Here is a 13,358-nt window from a genome sequence, read left to right as displayed (position 1 = left end):
AAAGTTGTTAAAGATCACTGAATAGATTTCTCAAATGTTAACAATTACTTTTAGGATTCAATTCTTTGACCATCTTAAGAATTATTACTCCAGTATTACTGAATAGTATTTAGTGGATCTAAGTATTAAGACAACTGTTTGAGATCTACATTTTGTATGTTGTCAGAAATAGACAACAATACTTTTTCTCTTGTGGCACAGGACTTCCTATGCCCATTGTCTCTTCTTTCTTGTCATAAATAAGACTTCATTTGTGAATAAAACTAAAGTGCATTGATCAGTAAAACATGCTTTGGCAACCAGAACAGATTTGCCTTACTAGAATTTAGAAATATAATGTAATCAATACTTTTTAATTTTGTGTGTTAAATATATCAAGTTTTGTAGGTTTTTAGTTCCACAGCCAAGCATTAAGCAAGATCAGTTTTTTAAGAATCTGGATGAATTCTCTTTTTTTAATGTTTTAAATTATTTTTCAACATATATTAAACATATCAGAAAAAAGAAGTAATAGAAAATAGTTAAGATTACAACATAAAAGATATCTACCCACCATTATATTAAGTACATATTACATAATGGATCCCAAGGCTGAATTCTTACTTTCTTTCAGAGCGCACGCCTTAGGGCTGCTGGCATTGGAAAAGACTTCAAAGAAAACCCTAACCTCAGGGATAACTGGACTGATGCGGAAGGATATTATCGTGAGTATGGCTACCACAATTTGTGTACATTGTGTGCTGAGGTTCAGTTGCTAAATTAAACTCTGTTTAGGAGACCAGCAGAAAAATGTGCTGTCAATTCACCTCCTTAAATAAATATGTGATAGAAGTTTTAAACTTGAATTTTGACTGCACCATGTAATTCTGCAGGGCTTTCAGGGCAGCGCACAGCATGAACCTGTGGAATCGCATTAAACGGTTTATCTGTCAGTCAAACAGTAAAATTGAGAATCCTAACAATTGCAGCTAAAATAACATATGAGACTATTATCCTCTGTTGCACTGTTAAGTAACTCATGCATAGCTTACATTCTTTCAGTATTTTTTTCCTGGAAATAAACATCATCAGCATGCTCCATACAACTGAAACCCGAACAATGAGGTTCTAAATGAGCACTACCTGAGATCTCCCTGGTAGACACTGCTCTCTAACCCTGTAGTGTGGCTGCAAAGGTGGGTTTGTTTCCAATTTTGCAGCCATTCGTGGAGATTTAAAGAGTATCTTTTCTGTGAGCTACTCAGTACCAGCTGGGTAGCTATGATACCTCGCAGGTTACCTGTGTTGGAGACCCCTGCGCTGCGTATTTGTATACAAAGAAGTTTTCCCTTATTAATTATCCCATTGTCTTGTGTGTACAGTGCAAATTTCTTCTACAGTCATCTTTTTTCCTATTTTCTAGGTGTTAATATTGGTGAAGTTCTAGATAAACGTTACAATGTATATGGCTATACTGGCCAAGGAGTTTTCAGTAATGTGGTTAGGGCCAGAGATATGGCAAGAGCAAATCAAGAAGTGGCTGTCAAAATCATCAGGAACAATGAGCTCATGTAAGTAAAGAAGACTTATTAACTGTCGTAAGTTATCATGACCTAGGTGCTAGGGCTAGTAGTAATACCCAGGGTCAGCAACTGAGATTTGTACAATGTACTACTCTTGTCAAATAAAGTACAGCTTGATGAAAATATCTGCCATTGATTAGAATGTAACAGTTTACAACAGGGACATTTCTGTATATCAGTAAGCTCCTTGGACCAAAAACCATTGCGGGGGGGGGGGGGGCTTAAGGTCTGCCCCATTTAACAAGGACCATTGCCCCAATGTTTGTGAAAATTAAGTATGGCCTCCCAGTGCCCTGCTTATTTGGTACCCAGCCTCTCTGTCTCTTCTGTAGCTGCCTTCTTCCCTCTCCACCACTAAGTCTTGCTTATTTTGTCCTCTTTTCTCTGCTCCACTTACTCCATCTGCTGTAGGGTGTATAAAGGGGAAGGGTCAGGTTGACTGTCTATGGATACATGTCTGGGGCATGAGTGGCTGTGGACTTGTATCCCTTCAGCTGTGCTCAGGTTGATTGTGGGGCTTGCATCAGAGGCATGAAACTGACCTGGGCACCTGGTAACCCCTGGTTTGTGTGCATTTTTTTGTTTTTTACCATCTCTTTTTTCATGCTGGATAAAGCAGTCCATAGTCTAGTAGTGCTCCTGGATCATAGCATGGAGTTCCCAATCTACAGTAGTGTCAGTGTTAAATATCTAAATAGAAAACCTTTGTGAATTTTAAATTGAACGCTTGAGGATAGTAATATGAGCTATTTGCTGTAATGTTTAGCATTATCAGTTTAGTATTTACAGCTAGGAATGTGGTGAAAATAGCTTGCGTGTTCTTGTCTGAGAACTAGAGTACTTCTAAGTTCAAGATGCCCTCCTGAATCACCCATGATCTTCTCCCCTGTTCTAATCAAGCTGATTATTTTGCATTGTGCCATTGCATCCTGACTCCCTCCTTTGCAACATACCCCCCACCCCACCCCCGACACACACATACGCCTTGTGAGCACAATATAAGAGCTCAGGAATGGCCATTTCTGCTCATACCTGACAAAGGGAGCTTTGATCTAAAACTCTTTTGCCTCTAAGTTGCTGCTGGACTGAAATTTAGGTCCCTTAATCTTCCACAGTCCTATAAAACATGGTGCAAGTTCAAGTTGTGCATTTGCGTTCAGTTGAAAGCACCTCATATCAGCCAATTGAAAGGTAGTTGTCTGTTTCTGTATTCTCAGTGGCTGCAGTGTTGCCTCCTATGTTAGTCATCCTCAGAATATTGTGTCACCTGCAAGTTGTAGTTATTGGCTTCAGGCTTTGTAGATCCTTTTAGCTTTAATACTGCTGCTATTGCTGTTTTTCTCACAACCCATAATGGTTTTGGGCGACTATGTGGCTGTTTTTTCACACTAAATTGATCTCTTTTCAGGCAGAAAACTGGTCTAAAAGAATTAGAATTCTTGAAAAAACTCAATGATGCAGACCCAGACGATAAGTTCCATTGTTTGCGATTGTTCCGTCATTTTTATCACAAGCAGCACCTCTGTCTGGTATTTGAACCACTCAGGTGAGACTTGAAATGTAGATTTGCTGTATTCCTTAAAATAATAAAAATTATCTTGTTACTCTTATTGCCCATTTCCCACCCCCCAATTATCCTTTCTTGGAATGTTTCAGAAATGGTTCTTCAGTTTTTGATATACAAATTTGAGAATGAGTAGTATTCTCCCCTATATTATGAAATGGTACATTGAAAAAAATAAGTAAAATGAGCTCACGTCTCAAAAACTGAAAATAATCCCAGGGTCTGTAAAAGAAGAATATTGCTGAGATTGTGGCCAACACAATAGAGCATTTCTAATAAAAATATACTGTGTGGACTATTACATTTTTGTACACAAAGATTCAGGAGCTTTTTGAACAGTTAAATTTTATATATAATTTTTCGTTTTAACCTACATGTACACGTGAAGTAGGAGAATTAAAACTGATGGTAATGTTTCATTGAAATTGGAATAAGTTCTGATACAGAAGATAAAAATCAGGGTATTATGTTTTCATTTCGGAAGAGGTTACATTCTGGCATTCAGTGGGGACCTTTGTACATAATTTTCCTTTGCCAATACAGAGTCAGTCCTGTTTTATTTGATTTTCTGTTTGAATAAATGTGCAGTAGCTTAGTAACATTCATAGAGTTGTTAAAGCAAGCTCGATTCCATCACCAATCTGGTATTCAGCTGTCAGACTTTTATATGTATTCTGTCAGTTGTCAACTTTTCTTTTCGGTGGTCTACTACAAGTAATTTGAGGGCTGAAATTTGTTTTAAAATTGTTTTTTCAAAACAGTCTTGTTCAAAGGATATAATCCTGATTGGCCTAAATAATGAATAATATCTCCTATAATGCCGAGTATTGTTGGTTCCTGGAATTCCACTTTGTGAGGTCTTCCTCTAATGAAATGTTTTTGCTTGAAAGAACTGAAGCCGCTGTATTTGTAACATATGTTGATTCCTGGTTTCTTTCCCCCACGTCCCCTTCTCTTCTGTTGGCTGTTTTCATCATTTAAAAGTATGAATTTGCGAGAGGTTCTAAAGAAGTATGGAAAGGATGTTGGTCTCCATATAAAGGCTGTGCGATCCTATAGTCAGCAGCTATTTCTGGCATTAAAACTTCTGAAAAGGTGTAACATCTTGCATGCAGATATAAAGCCAGATAATATTTTGGTAAGTAATATTTAGTTACAGCCCTCAAAAGAGATTTTGAAGAAATATACAGTAATGTTCATTTACAGTCTGTTTAAATGTCTCCAGAGTTTCCCTGCTTTACTAAAACAAAAATATCAGTGCATGTTAGAACAGTAATTGATATTGAAAGATGCAAAAACATAAGAACTAGTCAGGTTTTCAAAACTGCAAAATGATAAATTTACTTAACTGGAAGCTGGTCTATATGATGGCAAGGTTTGACTATAATGTCAAACCATGCTTTTGGCAGCTAATCTAAGAATCTTGTGGCCTATTTACATGATATGCTTGCTGTCTTCTCTTCCACTTGTGAATTGTGACCTAGTGCTTTCTAGATTTTCTACAAACTGTAACTTGCATGCACGTGCAAACTGATTTGTGTTAGCTTTGCAAACCGGGTTCCAGACACTGATTTGTTCTTAGCTGGAAATCCTGTGTTGCAAAGCTACCTCAGATGTAAAGGCAAAACATGGTGTACTAAAAACCTGAAAAGCTCATGGTATGTGAGTGGAAAAGGGAAAGAGGCTTCTTCATGTAGCATCACGTAATGTTTGAGCTAAAGCTTTGACGGTTGTTCTGAGCTATTAGAACAGTTACTGCATGGTGACTGCTCTAGTATGTGCTACAATATATAGAGCCTGGCTTATCACGGATCATTTGCATTGTATGGAGAAATTTCAACGCAACTGCCTCATCTGTTGTTGAGGAAAGTAGTACAGTGGCTTTCTTACAGCTTTCTTTGTGATTGTGACTTGATCCATTTTAGTGTCATCAGTGATTGCCTTGACATCAGCTACTTCGCTACTAAAAGGAATAGAGATGAGTAGACAGAGGTTCTTAAGATATCCTGACTCGAAGACATATTTTAAAAACTCAATTCAGGAAAAAAATAGATTAAGATGTTCTATCTGTGCTTGTCCATTGCTTTTATAAATGCTCTTAATATCAAGGCTAAATATTTACACAATAATTCAAATATATTTAAATGCTTAAAAAACTGAGTCTTACTGTTAAGAATTGGTTGTTAGTAAACATAATATCAACATGGTTTGCAGCTGTAGTTCATGACTTGAAATAAAACCTTTTTTTTTAGGTGAATGAATCTAAAACCATACTAAAGCTCTGTGACTTCGGATCAGCTTCTCATGTAGCTGATAATGACATCACGCCATACCTTGTCAGTCGATTTTATCGAGCTCCTGAAATTAGTAAGTTAATCTGAAATGCTAACGTTTGTGTTCAAGTTCTCTAATGTTGTGTATTAATTTCCGCTTCTATGAAGCAGATCAGCATATATGTATTTGTAAAAGTGGAATTTTTATACCTGATAATGTTTCTTGGTGCTTAATTAGATTTTTATAGTTATCTAGTCAACTAGTGTGAGATGCCCGCCAAATGGTGGGATTGTGTACGGAAATATGAACATAAAGACAGGCTACAGCTGAGTGGGAGGGTGAGTGCCATTCACAACTTCCCTCCGTTCTTGCTTTCCCTGGTCCTCTTACAGTCAACAGCCCACACACCCTGTTTTCTCCATTAGCACTTGCCGCTAGCCCTTCTTTTCCTTCTCCGGTATCTTTGCTTCTTTCGAGCCTTTTCATCACTTCGCCCCTCTGTTTATCAAATGACCGAGTTGTATGTGGAATGTCTGCATGTGCGATCAGAGGATGACCACGATTCGGCCTCTAATAAGTGAATGGACAGTTAGAATTGTCTACTTAATATATTATCTAATGAATGGTGCATTATATAGTGTACATGCTTCTGCACTGGATATTTTCTACTGTACGTAACCACCACCTTTTCTACTTCCCGAGCACCATCTTTCATAGTGGACATGAAAAGGCTGTAAATGCAGTTGCCATGCAGCATGAGCAGATTCCTGACTGAGGATCAGAAGGGCATAAATTATGATTAAATAAGTGCACCCTCTTTCCTTGAATGACCCAGATACTGTCATTCATGTATTCTTTTCTTTTTTATTGTTATCTGATCAAACAAGTGTGAGTGATGTCTAGTGACCTTTAGATAGGTGGTTTTAACAGTTTAATTCTGAAACTGTTTTCCTCCTTCAGTTATAGGCAAAATCTATGACTACGGTATAGATATGTGGTCTGTAGGCTGTACACTGTATGAACTTTACACAGGAAAAATATTGTTTCCTGGGAAAACCAATAATCATATGTTGAAGCTTGCTATGGACCTCAAGGGAAAGATGCCAAACAAGGTAAAGAAATGAAGTGCTTTTAATGAAGTATGTTTAAAAACCCCCCCCCCCCCCCCGTGTAGGAATCAGCATGATGCTTGGGATGTGGACTGACAGTGTCACTGAAATTAACTGTTACCTATATCTTCCCTTCAAAGCAAAGTGTTAAGAGAGCTGATTTTTACTGTAAAACTTTCCTCCTACAATGAAGAACAGTCCCAGGTTGTAGTCTGAAGGACCATGATGCAGCAATCTGGATACGAGATAGAAATGCAAGAAATAATCCTGGGTGTTTGTTTAAATAATGTGAGGCTTTTGTTGTAAGCTTGTTTTGACTTTGGGTGGGGTGTTTTTTAAATTACCCAGCTATTTTATCATGACATCTCATTGCTCAGATCCTGTAGTAAATCTGTGGATAAAAAGAGAAATCATACCAACAAAATGGGGATTCTCTGACACAACCCAAAGTTATTCCTGAAATATTGCTCCTGGTAACAACAGGGAGCACTGGAGGTCTGCAGCAAGGAAGGGGGTATTGGTGAGAATCACCCCTCCTTTCTATTAGTGGAATGTTCTTGCAGGATCCTGAACTTTTTAACATTAGGAGAGGGTACAGATTTAATTAAACAGAGGAAATTGTGGTTCATTTGTCAATTTACTACATGAGTCTCGCAATGAAATTAGTAGGTTTTCTCTTTGGATTAGGGTTTTCAACATTTACACTTAAATATGACTGAAATTTAAGACATATGTTTGTCGTCTTTATCGGCAGATGATCCGAAAAGGTGTGTTTAAAGATCAACACTTCGATCAAAATCTCAACTTTATGTATATAGAGGTAGATAAAGTAACAGAAAGGGTAAGTCTGAATTACTCTATTAGAAATTTTCCATACGTTTCTGCTTATAGAATTGAAAGTTGTGTACTACCACCTCTTTTGTTGCCAAAAGTTACAACTGTTAGTATGAGTGCTGGTTTTGGAGCACATACTTCTGAAAATCAGTGGCATGTCCATTAAGCTGAGAGATCAATAGGGCAAAGCGACCCATTTTCTCTAGAATTGGTGCCGATACTGTTACTGAGAAGATCGCGACCATGAAGGTTTCTGTATTTAATTCTGAAACAGGAAATGGATTTTGTGGAGTATTTCAGTATATTAAAATTGCACTTGTATTGTCAGATGTTTTACTGAGTATGCAAAAAACAGATGTTTGGAGGAGTATATTGATTAGAGCTGACTTTCAGGCTTGCAGTTAACCTCCTGTCTGGTCACTGGTTATAATTTCTCTCTGGGTGGGTCCCCATTCCCTCATCTAGATATATAGCACTTGACTCTTACATGAAGATGGGAGACAAACAAGCATGACTTGAATTTGGATGCCTGTGAGAAATTATGGAATGGGACTCTCATATTTATCGCCTCCTGTTTCAGTCCACTGAATCCCTTAAAATTCTGTCCCAGGGCAGGGGAGAGCTTAGGATTGTAATTCTTCCACACACTTCCATGACTACCCCCAAAATAGCTTGTTAGTGTGAAAGACCTCAAGATGAAGTTCAAGGCAGTACCCATCAGTGGCTAGGCTAGAGGTTTCTGGAGTGGAGCTGGCTGAACTCAGGATGACCTTGTTGTAATTCTCTAGTTAGGGTCCTATAAAATGTAGCAGGGGCATTGCATTTGGCTCTTAAATGAGCTGTCCTGTGAAAAAGATGGAGAGATCCCGCCACTAACTAAAAATTGGTGGAGCCTTGTTACTGTTCTTATTGGTTTTGAAATTAAGCGCTTGATTCTGTTGTCTTTCTAGGAAAAAGTAACTGTCATGAGCACCATCAATCCCACGAAGGATCTACTAGCAGATTTAATTGGGTGCCAGCGCCTCCCTGAAGACCAGCGTAAAAAGGTTCACCAACTGAAGGACTTATTGGACCAGATCCTTATGTTAGACCCAGCTAAACGGATTAGTATCAACCAGGCTCTGCAGCATGCCTTCATCCAGGAGAAAATTTAAATCCAGTGAAGAAGTTCAAAGGGTTTGAATAGTTAATATACAAAGACTGATGAGATTTCACAGCAGTTTATAAGTGTACATAGAACATATAAATAATAATTTCCCTGCAGAGTTGAGGAAGAATGGTATATTTGAATTAACATCAAGGCTGATATTTCTTTTAGAAATGTTAGAGTAAATCTGTTTGTCTCTCCTGTGAAGATTTTTTTTTTCCACCGTAGAACCGTTTCAATTGCCAACACTGCACAGAAGTACAACGCTAATGCCTATGGTTGCAGTTCCTATAAACACACCAAACACACGCATTCTGTCAAACACGAAATCTGTTAAGAAAGATCAGACTGGGTGGTTGATTTTGTTTTTTAGCAGATTTGGCTTCATTTTTGTCTCTGCAAAATGGCCAGCATAAATGCTGTTTATATTACGTTTTCCTAGGTGTGTGTGCGTGCAGGCCACAGCAGCATGCCCTTGGTGTAGTCAGTGCCGAAGGGGGTCTTGTTCCTTCTTGAGCCTGCCCGCAGGGATGGTCTCCTCTTTTAAAGCAGGTTGTGTACAACTTTCAGTACACTGAAGGTAAGCTAAACCATCAACATCACTGGTGTTTAAGTTTCTGTACTGGGGCAACTGACAAATGAGGGTCAATAGCTTTGTAGCAGAATTTCCTGCATGTTTGAGAAATGAACTTGTTTTTTGTTTTCTGGCATTACAACTGGCATAATTCCCACTTCTGTTTGATCATCACATTTTTAAAAAAATTGGGCGAGTGTGCACTTGATGGAGAGAGCGCCTTCAGTGTACTGTTTATTACCTTCATTTTTTAAAAAAAAATCAGCTTGCTCTATATATATATAGACTTTATATACATTTTGTTAAATACAGTTCACTACGGCATAGACCCAGAGCTAAGAAAAGAGTTTTCATTTACTAACAGCGAATATTGAACTCCGATTCCAAAAGTTATCTCATGGCCAGATAGAAAACATCATAATAAACTTTTTAGCTATTTGTATGTCATTTGAAAGTGTACTGCTTTATGCTAAAGGTGTTTTTTTTTTAATTTGTTCACTGTTTTCATTATTTGTGATCATGTTGTCTTTCAATACAGGCATAAACCTTCCACTCTTGAACAAAGCAGCTGCTTTTTAAAAGCGGTAATTGCTTCTTTACCTTTTATTTCTTTTGTAAATGAAATTTTCTTTAAGAAATGTGACTTTAAAGTGTTGTCTCTTGCATAAAACAGTTGACATTCACTTATTGTGAAGTGAAGATTGTTCTGCTGCATGTAAAGTGGACCATGCAGATTTCTGTATGTTTTCAGTATGCATCATTAGATAATAAAGTCTTTTGTGAACAAGGCATTGGTAGCCATTTTTAAAAGATTTTTTTTTGTCTCCAGTGTTCCCGACTCAGGTAATCCATAAGAAGAAATCTTCATGTTTGATAGCCCATTAATTAAATCAGTTACTAAAAGATACAGTCCTTTGAAAATATTAGACTAATTACTGACTTCGTAGTGTAAATAACCCCATTTCCCCCAGCACCCTACAGATACTGTCTGCTTTCATTATAATGAAATTTATTCCTGTACATTTTGGGATTGGATACAGGTTTTAACTAATGTTTGTGCTGTTTTTCTTACTTTTCCTTTTTGATGGTGCTGAGAGACAAAGGAAAGCAAGTCACAGGCCACTCAACGCCTACTCCAGGGGGTCTGGTTTGCTGAGACACCAACTTCACCTTCCTAACAAGGTTATTTCTGACAGCATGTGTAGATAAAACTTTAGCAGCAATGTAAATGGTAGTTTGTTGTTCATCACGAGGATCCCCAAATCAGTGATATCATGATTGCCGGTCCAGTTCTTGGGTAAAAAGTGATCAATTTTGTGCTTGTACATTTTGTGTATATTTCCACAGCTATATGAAGCCACAGTCACAGGTGCTTTGTAAAAGCCCCCTAAATAGGATTTTTAACCCATTTAGGCATGTAGTTGCTTCCAGTGTGCACAGTTCAGTGCAGTTAGTTATATTGCTTGTGGAATGCTCCTCATGAGATGCTCTCCACTGTGACAACATAGTGAACCACAAAGGAGACAAAAGGTGGGTGATGTTACCTGCCTGTTTTGGACCTTCTGCTCTGTCTCCTCCTCTTCATTTTAATGTTACTTTATAAGTAGTAAATGTATTTCTCTCTCAACTTACTTAAAATGTTTCTTGTCCGTGCAGGAGGCAGAATGCAGCATTGCCACTCGAAGAAGTAGATTACTTGATAGTTATTTGCACACAAAAGTAATGTGCAGAGCTTTGGTGACCCTTTCAACCTAACTTGCACATCTCGTGGCAGTCTGACACAGATGTTGTAAAGTTCTGTCGCCTCCATCACTGTTACACAAATAGTGAAAAGAGCTGGTCTTGTCAACTCCAGTAGCAGCAGCGTGCCTTATGGTTACATAATTTTAAGCCCTTCTCAAGAAAAGCAAGGAGTTGCTTGTTTACTTGTTCTTTGTGTTGTAGGTGCCGTTCAAAGGAAGATGATGGCAACCAGAAGACATGAACAAAGGTTTCTGTTCTATAAAAGATATGAAAAACATTCTTCCATTTAGTTATGTCCGGGTTTTTTTTCCCCCCAGTTCACAGCACTCAGATTTAGGTGCCAATTATACCCTTGCCACACTGGCAGGTTTTAGCGTAGCACTAATGTGGCATTTTTTTAAAAAACATGTAAAATGTTGTCTGTTTTGTTTTTTGAGTGATGTGATTTTTGTTGTGATAAAATTGAGGTAGGATGTTTTAAATATTGTATTATTATATTTTATCTCCTTGGCAAAGATCAACCAAACATTAGGGTAAAATAGACCAATAGGATCGCTAATGTGCTCTTTTAAAAAAAGAAGTATGAAATAGAGCAGCCTTCGTTGCTTAAGAGTATCCATAATTTATGCAGAATAAATATTAATATTGCTGTGGATTTGTCAGGTGGGCCTAGATTCTTCAGACCCTTTTCGCTTTTTGACAGCACAGATTGGCTGTGGGGTTGTGTGCCTGAAAGCCAGCAGAGACTATGTAGATCTGCCTAAATTAGGTCTGTGTAAGTCTCATCCAAATCCATTATTTGGTAAGAGGCGGCTGGATGGTGCTGTGTTTTTCTCCCATGCTGTTCTCTGTAAACTTTACACTGAGTGGAATACAGATTTTTTTGGACCATCATAGCATCTGTTGTACTAAGGTTGAGATGTGCAAACCCCAGAAAAAAAGAGATCTATGCATTGGCACTGGTCAGTCAAGCGAATATCCTGCTTTTATAATGATGCAGCAGGTTAGGAAATGCGTTATGGGAATTCTTTTTTGGAACCTATATGTTCATCACTGTTTTTGTGCTACAGTGTAGGTTGACATGCCATAAATGGTTTTTTGTTTATGATTTTGGTAAATCTGATGTGGCTTTATCACTTTCCTTTGCTAACGATGTGTTTCCCTCCCTGTGTAGGGTAAGTGGCAGAAAACCTGTGAGAAAACATTTGCATGGATTGACGTGCTCAAGAGGCAGATCAGTCTATGAAAATACCGAACGCTGGTATCTTTGGCAAGCTGTAATGTAACCTTGTGTAACAAAATGTAAAGTGGTAATTTCCTGCAAGATAATAAAAATACCTTTGGAAATCATCTGTTAACATTTACTTGTAATTTCTATGAAGTTGATTCGGTTTAAAAAAACCCTGTTAAACATTAGACACCCAGACAATTTAGTGTTTGGTTCAAAAGAAGGTCACTGTATTAATTTACTGTTTCTTTGGCTCTGCTTTCCTCTCGTGAAGGAGGCATTGCAGCAGAACAGTAATAATTTAATCTTTATCTCCTGCTCCAAAACTGAGTTGATAATTTAGTTTAATTCATGAGTGCACTTTAACTATTCTTAAGGCAGTTGTTATCCATAAATGTTTAGGTGACACTTGTGGTTTTGGGGTCACATTTGTATATCTTAAAAACATATGATTTAGTTCTTATTTGTTTTTCCTCAGAACAGTTTTGCAGGTGTTACCATAAGGGGATTTCTGATTCAAGGCAATCATTAATAGTTAGGTGGGTGTTTTTTCTCCTTAGATCTTGCTTTCTCAAGTAAATTGCTTTTTTTGTGAAAGCATTCATTCATCCATTCATTGTTTGGATTATATTGACACGAAACTCATGTATAAACAATATGTGCTGGTTACGTGAAGGGAGAGCACAGAGTACTTACTGATGATAACAAACTGGGAGACTTTTTCTTGCAAGCTTATATGAATGTCACCCATTTTCTGAGTTAACGGAAAATGATCCAAAGCTCGTTATCAAGCAAGACTTCTACCTAAATCTTTCTGCACTCTTCGTGACACCATTCTGGTAACACAGACAGAACCTTTATCATTTCATGGCCTTTTATCACCATTGTTTCCAAACCTGTTTTCTATGTACTTGTGTGTGCTCATCTGCCATCTGAGGGTAACACTTCATGTATCTGATGGAATAGTCTTTATTCAAAATTATGCTGCAATAAATTAATCTTTAACAGATTACAAGGCTCTTCTTTTTATTCTGATAACTGTCTTTCTTCCAGTTTAGGCTCAGAGCCAAACTACATGGGATGGTGTCCTCAAATCCATCCTAGGGAAGCTTCTGCTATTTCAGGGATGAAATTCCCCATTTGCAAATGCTACTGTGGGGAAGATCCTCATCAGGGGCACGACTGAGGGCTACTTGTGTCCTCTGCCCCTGTGCTGTTTTCAAGAGCCCCAATGCTGTAGGGAAGGGGGGCAGAACACATATTCCTCACTATGCCAGTCCGGATCTAGATTGGGCCGCCACAGTTTTTGTAACGAAGGAATTT

At 37.9% G+C, this 13,358-nt stretch overlaps 1 protein-coding gene across 9 annotated transcripts in view; it reads left to right on the top strand.

Annotated features, from left to right (window-relative positions):
• Positions 1–13,045, top strand: part of PRPF4B (pre-mRNA processing factor 4B) — a 28,658-nt gene extending 15,613 nt beyond the window's left edge. The window contains exons 8-19 of one of the 9 annotated variants that reach the window (XM_048508426.1): positions 614–704; positions 1,403–1,550; positions 2,971–3,108; positions 4,111–4,264; positions 5,379–5,493; positions 6,361–6,512; positions 7,264–7,350; positions 8,294–8,389; positions 9,603–9,648; positions 10,162–10,246; positions 11,009–11,054; positions 11,982–13,045. In XM_048508426.1, coding sequence (XP_048364383.1) covers positions 614–704; positions 1,403–1,550; positions 2,971–3,108; positions 4,111–4,264; positions 5,379–5,493; positions 6,361–6,512; positions 7,264–7,350; positions 8,294–8,389; positions 9,603–9,608 — 987 coding nt within the window. In that variant the 3' untranslated portion in view covers positions 9,609–9,648; positions 10,162–10,246; positions 11,009–11,054; positions 11,982–13,045. Of the gene's footprint in view, positions 1–613; positions 705–1,402; positions 1,551–2,970; positions 3,109–4,110; positions 4,265–5,378; positions 5,494–6,360; positions 6,513–7,263; positions 7,351–8,293 lie in introns of all 9 variants that reach the window. The other 8 variants (XM_048508423.1, XM_048508421.1, XM_048508425.1 and 5 more) reach the window with 8 other exon arrangements.
• Positions 13,046–13,358: the final 313 nt, after the last annotated feature.

The sequence above is a fragment of the Sphaerodactylus townsendi genome, linkage group LG09, assembly GCF_021028975.2.
Source record: "Sphaerodactylus townsendi isolate TG3544 linkage group LG09, MPM_Stown_v2.3, whole genome shotgun sequence".
Classification (NCBI taxonomy): domain Eukaryota; kingdom Metazoa; phylum Chordata; class Lepidosauria; order Squamata; family Sphaerodactylidae; genus Sphaerodactylus; species Sphaerodactylus townsendi.
Note: the sequence above shows the minus strand (reverse complement) of the source record. Positions and strands in the feature narration are given on the sequence as shown.